The sequence below is a fragment of the Ranitomeya imitator genome, chromosome 1 (assembly GCF_032444005.1).
Source record: "Ranitomeya imitator isolate aRanImi1 chromosome 1, aRanImi1.pri, whole genome shotgun sequence".
Lineage (NCBI taxonomy): Eukaryota > Metazoa > Chordata > Amphibia > Anura > Dendrobatidae > Ranitomeya > Ranitomeya imitator.
Window position 1 is genome coordinate 646,003,631 of NC_091282.1, and position 12,611 is coordinate 646,016,241.

Consider the following 12,611-nt stretch of genomic DNA (forward strand, 5'->3'; position numbering starts at 1 on the left):
AAGGAGCTGGGCTTCTGCTATCTGTATTCAAAAGTGGCTCCTCGGGGGCGGTCCTTGAAAAATCAAATTTTCACCATTTTTGTAGCAGTAAAAAAAAGTCACAATTTTTGGTGGACATTGCAACTTTTTAAAAAATGTTCTGATTCTTGCACCATATTTTAAAAATGGGTGTGTCTTATTGGAAGGAGATGGCGTTTTAATTGTTGCACCACCCCTGTACAATACTATTGTATATGCAAATCTCAAAGGCACAGGCATCATTATGGTGCTGCTTTTAGTTAATGTAATCAAGAATAATCTCCCTCTTTTATAGGGACAGGATGACAGCGGGGGAATGTCTCGTTCACCCGTGGATTAAGGTTAGTGAATTTTCTGTTTTTTTAAATTTGGTTCAATTAGGACGCCTGCTGGAAACTAGAGGGTACTGCAAGGGTTTAATAATAAGTTTAAAAAAAAGTTATATGTGGCTGAATAAAAAAGTGTAAAACAACTTAACCAGAAAAAAGAAAATTACTGATTTATTATATTCTGGTACTACTTCAAAATAAAAAAACTTCTAGTTTTTACATACTGTATATATTTTATTGTAACTGTAGTTCTGCATGCAGCCAGCATGTGGCAATCTAGCCTTGTACAATGTATCCAATGTATATGCACTCACTATGAATGTAATTCTATATACAGCCACTGACCAGGAAGCAGGCGGCCAACAGGAGTCGATCGTCCATTAATATCAAGAATTTTAAAAAGTTTAATGCACGGCGGAAGTGGAAGGTAAAGAGGTTAGACCATAAGCATGGGAGAATTTCTGGCTAATTATTTATCTGACAGTAGGTTTAATGCACACGCCCTGAATCTGATTCCACTGTTTCCTCAGCTCTCGTATAACATGGTGTCAGCCTGTAACAGACTCTGTAGAATGAAGCTGCTGTGTAATCCTGCGCAACCCGAGGAGGAGTTGGTAAGTGACCATGACGTCCAAACATGTACATTACAGGTGACATATTCAGTCAGATTTATTCCTTCCTCGTAATGAGGATTATTATCACCAGAAAGAGCCACCGCCAGGGGGTCTTTGTCTCTCTATGAGTATGGGGTCTGGTGTTTGTCTCTGTACAGGAAGTGGAGGCGGGCCTTGTTCTCTATACAGGAAGTGGAGGCGGGCCTTGTTCTCTTTACAGGAAGTGGAGGCGGGCCTTGTTCTCTATACAGGAAGTGGAGGCGGGCCTTGTTCTCTATACAGGAAGTGGAGGCGGGCCTTGTTCTCTTTACAGGAAGTGGAGGCGGGCCTTGTTCTCTTTACAGGAAGTGGAGGCAGGCCTTGTTCTCTTTACAGGAAGTGGAGGTGGGCCTTGTTCTCTTTACAGGAAGTGGGGGAGGGTCTTGTTCTCTTTACAGGAAGTAGCAGCGGGTCTTTTTATTTTTACAGGAAGTTGGGGTGGGATTTTTACTTGAAGTGGGGGCAGGTCTTTTTTATCATTATATGAAGTGGGGGTGGGTCTATTTATCTTTACAGGAAGTGGAGGCGGATATTGTTCTCTGCAACAAGTGGGAGAGGGTCTTTTTATCTTTACAGGAAGTGTTTCTTTGTCTTTCAACAGGAAGTGGGAGACTTTCTCCAAAGGAAGTAGAGGTCTTTATGTCTTTGTATATAGGGGCGTGTCTTTGCTTTTCTACAGGAAATAGGGTAGGTGTTTGTATCTGCACAGGAAGGTGGGTGTCAGTCTTTGTATCTCTACAGAAAGTGGAGCTTTGACCCTCTATAGGAAGTGGGGGTCGGTCTTTGCTTCTCTACAAGAGAAGATTGATCTTACTGTATCTACAGGACATGGGAGAGGTTTTGTTTCTCTACAGAAAGTGGGCGGGCCTTTGTATTTTTACAGTATGTGGGAGGGAGGGTTCTTTGCATCTTTACAGGAAGTGGGAATGGTTATTTTTCCATCTATAGGAAGTGGAGCTCATCCTTTGTCTCCACTGGAAGTGGGGACTGGTCTTGTTCTCTACAGGAGTTGGGAGATGTTCTCTGTTTCTCTAAAGAGCAGTAGGCAGGATTTTATCTCTCTACAGGAAAGCGGGGGCGGGTATTTGTTTCTCTACAGGACATGAGGGAGATCTTTGTCTCTCTATAGGAAGTACGGGCGGGTCTTTGTTTCAGCAAAGGAAATAGGGGTGGCTGTTTGTCGCTCTCCAAAAAGTGTGGGGGCGGCTGTCGCTTTCCAAGAAGTGGGGGGTGGGGGTGTCTGTTTGTTGCTCTCCAAGAAGTGGGGGGGGGGGCGGCTATTTGTCGCTCTCCAAAAAGTGTGGGGGCGGCTGTCGCTCTCCAAGAAGTGGGGGAGGAGAGGGGGTGGCTGTTTGTTGCTCTCCAAGAAGTGGGGGGGGGGGCGGCTGTTTGTCGCTCTCCAAGAAGTGGGGGGGGGGGCGGCTGTTTGTCGCTCTCCAAGAAGTGGGGGGCGGCTGCTGTTTGTCGCTCTCCAAGAAGTGGGGGGCGGCTGCTGTTTGTCACTCTCCAAGAAGTGGGGGCGGCTGCTGTTTGTCACTCTCCAAGAAGTGAGAGGGCGGCTGTTTGTTGCTCTCCAAGAAGTGAGAAGGCAGCTGTTTGTCGCTCTCCAAGAAGTGTGTGTGTGTGTGTGGGGGGGGGGGGAGTGGCTGTTTGTTGCTCTCCAAGAAGTGAGGGGCGTCTCTTTGATCCTTGTTGTAATGTAAATCAATTCCCCAGGTAATGGTGATCCGGGTGGGCTTCTGCTTATATTCATCATCCAATCTGCACAGGCCGATGTACAGTGTGCAGTGGAACAAAGAGGATGTAGATTTACAGACTGCACCAGATACCAACAGACAGTGAGGCTGAGCTGGAGACAACAATAATGCCTAAATCAATACTAATTCATAGTTATCGTGCCAATCTTTTGCCACTCCTGTGCCAATCTCTACATAATCCCACACTGGTTACTGATTAAGGAGCTTCCAAGATGGGCATGTAACCACTGCAGCCAATCACCGGCTGCAGTGCTGTCAACATGTTAGCACTTTGGCCATTGATTGGCTGTAGTGGTCACATGTCTTGCTGTTGTGTCATCTCTGACACCCAGTAAGTAGAAGCCATCCAGGAGAGTGTCAGTGCTTTGTTACTACCCTTAGAAGCATTTCCGGGGGTTGGATATGAAGAGAAACTTCTCACATTTCAAATGTATCCAGAGCTATTTTCAAAATTCCTCTAATCGTCCCTGGAAACAGACAACAGGTTGTCTCCAGCCCGCAGTCAGACATGTGACCTAGAAGCTTGGCTCTTAAAGGGGTATTCCCAACTTGGACATTTTTGGCCAAAACTGTCAACAAACCTCATTCTAACTTTAACCCTTTCAGAGGCAGTGCGAAAGCGACCAGGAGGACGAGAAGACGAAGCCGGTGACTCTCCTACGTAGACGCCTTAGCAGCTGCTCCTGAGCCGGATGGACGAAGAGCGAATGGTCCATGTGTCCATGGATGGTGGTCTGACGATGAAAACTGAAGGAGACCCCATGAGAACCTGGAGACGCAGTTGAATTGCTAGGAGGAAGCATGGGTGGGCCCCCCAGCGCCAGCTGATCTGCCTGCATGTGGCATGGCTTAACCCTTTGCTGCCCATTGCACGGCACGGATGTCATCGCTCCACGGCGATCTCGCCTTGATATGCAAATATTATGTTACAGAGTTTTTTTTTTCCTTAGTTTTTACTATTATACAAAACTGCACGTTTTATAGGAGGGGGCATATCTAACACCTCTTCCCTAATTTTCAACATGTCCTCCGGCTATAAGCTTGTGGTATCGTGATGCCGTCACCTCGTGTGGTTTCTAGTTATCATCCATTCTGAATAGTAGTGTGTCTTTTAAAAGGGGTCCTCCGGTTTAACTCAACTTTCTAATCTATTTCTTATCTTTCTTTAAAATTTGCGAGATCACTGCTTGTTGTCAGTGAATGGCGACTCTTTGTGTTTACATCCAAAAGGTTAGGGGCTCAATTGTAGCAAAGTCTCAGCTGTGAAAAGTATTAAAGATACCGAAACATTGTAACAAACTGTCAGGGTGGAAGTAATATTAAATCGCAAAGGACTGATACAATGTAACAAACCTTCAGCTTATTTTTAACATCGTCCATTCACTGACAGCAAGCAGAGAACTTGAATACAATATTTGAAACATAAAAAATGTTAATATGACCGGTGCCCTATGTGGGCGCAATATGGGCCTAGTTACCCAAACTGACGAAGAAATGCGCCCAAATGACGCTGCTGTGGGAGAAGCGGGGGACCCCTTTATGTGTAAAGTCTATGAATCATGGTAAAAAGTTCTATTTTTTGAAGTTTGTCTTGTCTACTCATCTGACTTTTGTATTAAAGGAAAGAAATCTCAAAACTTGTCCTTGGCTCCCCATATCCTGCCCTTTTTGGGGCACATTCATTGAAAGGGATCCAGATCCTGAGTCTGTTACTGATCATTTGTGGATCTGATCTATTCTAAACTTCTCCATGACATGTCAAAAGCTTTTTTGGTAGACTTAGCTACCCTTTCATCAACTTACCGTTTTATGTATGCAGGTCCTATGCAGACTTATGTGTTTCTATGGTTAATAACCCTTTTTCATTAAGTTCTACTGCTCCCTTCTCTTGCGCCGGAGGTAGCTGTATACTCAGAACGGCATGGCAAAGTTGCTATTTTGTATTATACCTGGGCATGTAGTAGCGCAGAGTCACCACAAGAGGGAGACATAAATATAGAATATTTCAGGTGTTTACTTGTTCCATTAATTTTGCTGTGGGAAATCTCAGAAGGAAAGGCCATACGAGGGCACAACTATCAGATACTTGTTTTACTATCCTCTTAGAGGTCACAGACTGATAATGGACGTTCCAAGATGACCCAGCAGCACAGAGGATTTGATGAGATGGAGGTATTGATGTGTGAAGGGCACATATGTGGAGATGATAAGCCTGCGGGTAAGAGGGGCTACAGCAGAGACTTGATAGATTAATGTAGTAGTGCGCTAGTTTCACCGCAGCACAGAGCATTTAAAGAGGTGAGTGTTCTAAGGGTTCTGATTGGATGGGGATCAGCAAATTGTCCAAATACGTTATAATGCTACCAGGGAACTCTTTCTATAAAGCACAGTCCTGGAGAGAATGCCCATATCGGGGTTCTACATCCCCATAACACACAATGTGAAAATGTAACAATAGGCAGCACTAATCGAATGGTATATGACATGGAGGAATGCAAGAATCTACATGAGGGAAAAAAAATGAAAATTACATCTATAGAATGGGAGGAATAAAACTAAGCAACAGCACGGGTGAAAAAGACTTGGATATACTAATAGATCACAGACTGCACATGAGTCAACAGTGTGATGCAGCAGCAAAAAAGGCAAACACTGTTCTGGGATGTATTAAGAGAAACGGGAAGTAATTATCCCCCTCTACTCCTCCTTGGTCAGACCTCATCTTGAGTACTGTTTCCAGTTCTGGGCGCCACATTTTTAAAAATACAGTGTATATTGAAAACCTGGAACAAGTTCAGAGAAGAGCGACCAGAATGTTGTCCGGTCTGTAAATCATGTCCTATGAGGAACGGTTACAGGATTTGGGAATGTTTAGCTTGCAGAAAAGAAGACTGAGAGGAAACTTAATAACTGTCTACAAATATCTGAAGGGCTGTCACATTGTAGAAGGATCAGCTTTATTCTCATTCGCACAAGGAAAGACTAGAAGCAATGGAATGAAACTGAATGGGAGGAGACAAAGATTAGATATTAGAAAAACATTTTTCACAGTGAAGGTGAGCAATGAGTGGAACAGGCTGCCATGAGAGGTGGTGAGTTCTCCTTCCATGGAAGTCTTCCAACAGAGGCTGGACAGACATCTGTCTGAGATTGTTTAGTGAATCCTGCTTTGAGGACACAAAGTTCCAGGAGGTCCCTTCCAACTCTAACATTCTAGGATTCTATGTGTGGACATCTCTGTGGATCTGTGTGAATGTTGTTCAGGTTTTATAGATTGCAGATCACCGAAAGCTTACACATGGCTGTATACACAAAATATCACATCTTCACTGCTCACCTCATCTGACCTGCTGTAGGTAAAGAGCCACGGTGTGATGGTAGCATTACTGTGTGTGATGGTAGTACTACTGTGTGTGAGGGTATGTGTCCACGTTCAGGATTGCATCAGGATTTGGTCAGGATTTTTCATCAGTATTTGTAAGCCAAAACCAGGAGTGGAACAATTAGCGGAACAGTATAATAGAAACATATGCACCACTTCTGCATTTATCACCCACTCCTGGTTTTGGCTTACAAAAACTGATGGAAAGCCCTGACCAAATCCTGATGCAATCCTGAACGTGGACACATACCCTTACAGTAGTATTAGTGATGGTAGTATTACTGTGTGTGTGATGGTAGTACTACTGTGTGTGTGATGTAGTACTACTGTGTGACGATAGTGTTACTGGGTGATGGTAGTATTACTGTGTGTGACGGTAGTATTACTGTGTGTGACGGTAGTATTACTGTGTGTGACGGTAGTATTACTGTGTGTGTGATGGTAGTACTACTTTGTATGTGATGGTAGTACTACTGTGTATGTGATGGTAGTATTACTGTGTGTGTGATGGTAGTATTACTGTGTGTGATGGTAGTACTACCGTGTCTGATGGTAGTACTACTGTGTATGTGATGGTAATACTACTGTGTATTATTGTAGTACTACCGTGTATGATGGTAGTACTACTATGTATGTGATGCTAGTATTACTGTGTGTGTAATGGTAGAACTACTGTGTGTGATGGCAGTACTACTGTGCATGTGATGGTAGTACTACTTTCTATGTAACTGTAGTACTACTGTATGTGATGGTAGTACTACTGTGTGTGATGGTAGTATTACTATGTGTGTGTGTGATGGTAGTACTACTGTGTATGTGATTCTAATGCTACTGTGTGTGTAATGGTAGAACTACTGTGTGGGATGGTAATACACAGTAGTACTACCATCACACACATAGTAGTATTACCATCCCACACAGTAGTTCTACCATTACACACACAGTAGCATTAGAATCACATACACAGTAGTACTACCATCACACACATAGTAGTATGTGATGGTAGTACTACTTTGTATGTGATTGTAGTACTACTGTATGCGATGGTAGTATTACTGTGTGTGATGGTAGTACTACTGTATGTGATGTAATATTACTGTGTGTGTGTGACGTAGTATATTACTGTGTGTGATGGTAGTACTACCGTGTGTGATGATAGTGCTACTGTGTGTGTGATGGTAGTGCCACTGTGACGGTAGTATTACTGTGTGTGATGATAGGACCACACTGTGTGCAGAATTATTAGGTAAGTTGTATTTTGATCACATGATACTTTTTATACATGTTGTCCTACCCCAAGCTGCTCAGGCTTAAGAGCCAACTACCAATTAAGTAAATCAGGTGATGTGCATCTCTGTAATGAGGAGGGGTGTTGTCTACTGACATCAAAACCCTTTATAACGTGTGCTTAATTATTAGGCAACTTCCTTTCCTTTGGCAAAATGGGTCAGAAGAGAGACTTGACGGGCTCTGAAAAGTCCAAAATTGTGAGATGTCTTACAGAGGGATACAGCAGTCTTGAAATTGCCAAACTTTTGAAGCGTGATCACCGAACAATCAAGCATTTCATGGCAAATAGCGAACAGGGTCGCAAAAAGTGTGTTGGGCAAAAAAGGCGCAAAATAACTGCCCATGAATTGATGAAAATCAAGCGTGAAGCTGCCAAGATGCCATTTGCCACCATTTGTGCCATATTTCAGGGCTGCAACGTTACTGGATTAACAAAAAGCAAAAAAAAAAAAAAAAGAAATTTCTTTTTTTTTTGGATCTTGCACGCCTGGACACAGCGGGTCCGTGCTCCCGAGGTTTGGTTGCTGAATCACGGGTGAGCTGGTTTATGTTCCTTCTTATTAACAAAAAACACAAGGTGTGCGGTACTCATCGACATGGCCAAGGTAAGGACGGCTGAAAAACGACCACCTCTGAACAAGAAACATAAGATAAAACGTCAAGACTGGGCCAAGAAATATCTTAAGACTGACTTTTCAAAGGTTCTATGGACTGATGAAATGAGAGTGACTCTTGATGGGCCAGATGGATGGGCCAGAGGCTGGATCAGTAAAGGGCAGAGAGCTCCACTCCGACTCAGACGCCAGCAAGGTGGAGGAGGGGTACTGGTATGGGCTGGTATCATCAAAGATGAACTTCTGGGACCTTTTCGGGTTGAGGATGGAGTGAAGCTCAACTCCCAGACCTACTGCCAGTTTCTGGAAGACAACTTCTTCAAGCAGTGGTACAGGAAGAAGTCGGTATTGTTCAAGAAAAACATGATTTTCATGCAGGACAATACTCCATCACATGCCTCCAACTACTCCACAGCGTGGCTGGCCAGTAAAGGTCTCAAAGAAGAAAAAACAATGACATGGCCCCCTTGTTCACCTGATCTGAACCCCATAGAGAACCTGTGGTCCCTCATAAAATGTGAGATCTACAGGGAGGGAAAACAGTCCACCTCTCGAAACAGTGTCTGGGAGGCTGTGATGGCTGCTGCACGCAATGTTGATCGTAAACAGATCAAGCAACTGACAGACTCTGTGGATGGAAGGCTGTTGAGTGTCATCATAAAGGAAGGTGGCTATATTGGTCACTAATTTTTGGGGGTTTGTTTTTGCATGTCAGAAATGTTTTATAATTTTGTGCAGAGATATAGCGGGGGGGCTGGAATGGGTGCAGCTGGATGGAAGCCCCCATGACTGCGTTGCCAAGGGGAGGGGTTGAAGTTTTGAATAAAAACAGTAGGTGTAATGGGATTGGAGGGGTAATGAAAGGGGGGGCATATTGGTAGGACGAAGAGGCGGGGCTGGGGAGGAAAAGTGCGGGGAAAATACCAGTACCACATTGCCAGCAGAGGTGAGAACAGTAGTGATGGGAAATCTAGTTCATTTTGGTGATTAGTTCACCATGAACTAGTTCACTGAAAAGATTAGTTCATTTAGTTCAGTCATTCTCTGGATTCTGCTGAGAAGAGATGGATCAGTTCTAGTTCGTTACACAGAAGCTGTGGCTCCTAGGATGAGTTATAGTTTTGTTAAAATGATCAGAAATAGTTAATACATCTGATCATTACATAACAAACTCTTATTAAAGGGGTACTCAGTCTGGAGAAAAAAAATTCAAAAGTTATTTATTCAAGTTAGTAATTTTTTTTTTCTTTGTGAAATATTTATTATTATTAATATTATTTAAATGGCGTGACAGATTGCCCACAGAACCGCAAGCTACACTTATCACATTTGAGCAGTAGGAACATTTTGCTTTCTTCTGATCTCCACTAAGGCTACGTTCACATTAGTGTTTTGCGTGTTTGCGTCGGGCGACGCAGCGGCGACACATGCGTCATGCGCCCCTATATTTAACATGGGGGACGCATGAACATGCGTTGTGCGACGCATGCGTTTTTTTTTCCGCAAGCGTCGGGCGCAGAAAACGTAACAAGTTGCATTTTTCTTGCGTCCAAATTTCGGCAAAAAAGGACGCATGCGTCGCAAAATGCAGCGTTTTTGCGTGCGTTTTGGTGCGTTTCTATGTGCGTTGCGTCGCCGACGCAGCGGCGCACAACGCAAATGTGAATGTAGCCTAAGTGTGAAATGATTCCATACCTGGCTCCTCTTTCTCTTCAGTGTATTATCTGCACACATTATGGTCACTTGCAGTCTCTGGTATTGAGCACTGAGCAGTCAGACAGGATTCATTTCACACCACTGCAGTAGGTGGCAAAAGGAAGAGATGTGGTGAAACGACACAGAACTACAGATTTACCAAGCTGCCCATAGCAACCAATCACAGCTCAGATTTCACTTGGCAGAGCACTGCACTACTGCAGTATCAGAAAGCTGACCTGTGATTGGTTGCTATGGGGCAAATAAAATCTTTCTATTAGACAGCCTGATAATTCTCCACCCTATCCTGGGAGGAGCTGATAGGGAATGCATCATGTCATGTGACCTGTGAACTAAATGAACTAGATGAACTGCTGAACTAGATGTTCTGTATTGAGGCTGATCCTCTACAGGAGGCGGATCTTATCACAAAGACTGGTGAGGGGCATGAACCACACCACAGAAACACTCTCTCTCATACACACATGAGCTGTCTGTCTACTGTACAATTTCAGTATTTATTATTACTATTATATTTGTATTTACTATTTGATGTCTCTAAAAGTGAACCTGGAAATTATAGGCCAGTAAGTCTAACCTCTATTGTTGGTAAAATATTTGAAGGGTTTCTGAGGGATGTTATTCTGGATTATCTCAATGAGAATAACTGTTTAACTCCATATCAGCATGGGTTTATGAGAAATCGCTCCTGTCAAACCAATCTAATCAGTTTTTATGAAGAGGTAAGCTATAGACTGGACCACGGTGAGTCATTGGACGTGGTATATCTCGATTTTTCCAAAGCGTTTGATACCGTGCCGCACAAGAGGTTGGTACACAAAATGAGAATGCTTGGTCTGGGGGAAAATGTGTGTAAATGGGTTAGTAACTGGCTTAGTGATAGAAAGCAGAGGGTGGTTATAAATGGTATAGTCTCTAACTGGGTCGCTGTGACCAGTGGGGTACCGCAGGGGTCAGTATTGGGACCTGTTCTCTTCAACATATTCATTAATGATCTGGTAGAAGGTTTACACAGTAAAATATCGATATTTGCAGATGATACAAAACTATGTAAAGCAGTTAATACAAGAGAAGATAGTATTCTGCTACAGATGGATCTGGATAAGTTGGAAACTTGGGCTGAAAGGTGGCAGATGAGGTTTAACAATGATAAATGTAAGGTTATACACATGGGAAGAGGGAATCAATATCACCATTACACACTGAACGGGAAACCACTGGGTAAATCTGACAGGGAGAAGGACTTGGGGATCCTAGTTAATGATAAACTTACCTGGAGCAGCCAGTGCCAGGCAGCAGCTGCCAAGGCAAACAGGATCATGGGGTGCATTAAAAGAGGTCTGGATACACATGATGAGAGCATTATACTGCCTCTGTACAAATCCCTAGTTAGACCGCACATGGAGTACTGTGTCCAGTTTTGGGCACCGGTGCTCAGGAAGGATATAATGGAACTAGAGAGAGTACAAAGGAGGGCAACAAAATTAATAAAGGGGATGGGAGAACTACAATACCCAGATAGATTAGCGAAATTAGGATTATTTAGTCTAGAAAAAAGACGACTGAGGGGCGATCTAATAACCATGTATAAGTATATAAGGGGACAATACAAATATCTCGCTGAGGATCTGTTTATACCAAGGAAGGTGACGGGCACAAGGGGGCATTCTTTGCGTCTGGAGGAGAGAAGGTTTTTCCACCAACATAGAAGAGGATTCTTTACTGTTAGGGCAGTGAGAATCTGGAATTGCTTGCCTGAGGAGGTGGTGATGGCGAACTCAGTCGAGGGGTTCAAGAGAGGCCTGGATGTCTTCCTGGAGCAGAACAATATTGTATCATACAATTATTAGGTTCTGTAGAAGGACGTAGATCTGGGTATTTATTATGATGGAATATAGGCTGAACTGGATGGACAAATGTCTTTTTTCGGCCTTACTAACTATGTTACTATGTTACTATGTGTGGTATAGTGTTTTACTACCTTCTTTTCCAGCATCAGGAGCTATAAAGAGCAAGTGTGAGACCAGGGATCTTCAGTGTGAGGAGCTGTGTGAGGGATCACTCTCTGTCTCCTCCCACTTGCTGTTTAGTTCATAAGGAACTAATCTCTGTCTAGATGAACTAGTTCACTCTGAAGATTAGTTGATTTTGAACTACTCACTCATGAACTACCCATCACTAGAGAACAGTAGTCGTTTGCAAGGTGCTCGGCATGCTACATGAAGATGGGGGTCCTTGTTAGTTGTGTGGGTTTTTCTCTATAGGGGTGCTACGTCCTTGCAGGCCGCATGATCACTTCGGCTGGCCAGGACCAGATGTTGTGAAGTTCAATAAGGGAGACCTCCAGACAACAATAAACCTTTTTAAACTGAGCATCAACTTGTTGGGGATTATGTACAATAGATAGGGGGTGCATAACGTCACAAACGTTTCCATTACATCATGGACCATCTTCACACACTGTCTTATATACCCATCTCAGGCTTGTTTCTGCCCCAAAGTTCCTTGTCCTCCTTTCCCCTAGGGAAACTGGTTTACCACTATGGCCTGTACTTAGCTTCTCTGCTTGCTGACACCTCGGAACTACTGCTAGGGGCACTCTCTTCTTCTCACGTTCCCTGTTACATTCTGGTCCATTACCTCTCTGTCTTGCCATCCCAGGGCCATACTGCTAACTCCTGTCCCTGGACCGGTCTCCATGCATCACTCTGTTGTTCTGTCATTTTTCCTTTCTCTATTCCGGATCTTGCTATCCACTGCCTTATTCTCAACTCACGTCAGGGACACCCAAATTACGTGCCTCTGCCAACTAGTCAGACGTTAGGTCAGCTTCTGTTGCACGCTGGGCCCTA

General features: G+C 43.7%; 1 protein-coding gene across 7 annotated transcripts in view; it reads left to right on the forward strand.

Annotated features, from left to right (window-relative positions):
* Nucleotides 1-4,394, forward strand: part of LOC138638673 (death-associated protein kinase 2-like) — a 104,309-nt gene extending 99,915 nt beyond the window's left edge. For all 7 annotated transcript variants that reach the window (XM_069728212.1, XM_069728185.1, XM_069728169.1 and 4 more), the window contains 4 exons: nucleotides 314-359; nucleotides 685-774; nucleotides 878-961; nucleotides 3,364-4,394. In XM_069728212.1, the coding sequence (XP_069584313.1) occupies nucleotides 314-359; nucleotides 685-774; nucleotides 878-961; nucleotides 3,364-3,444 (301 nt within the window). In that variant the 3' untranslated portion in view covers nucleotides 3,445-4,394. The remainder of the gene's footprint in view (nucleotides 1-313; nucleotides 360-684; nucleotides 775-877; nucleotides 962-3,363) is intronic.
* The last annotated feature ends 8,217 nt before the right edge of the window (nucleotides 4,395-12,611 follow it).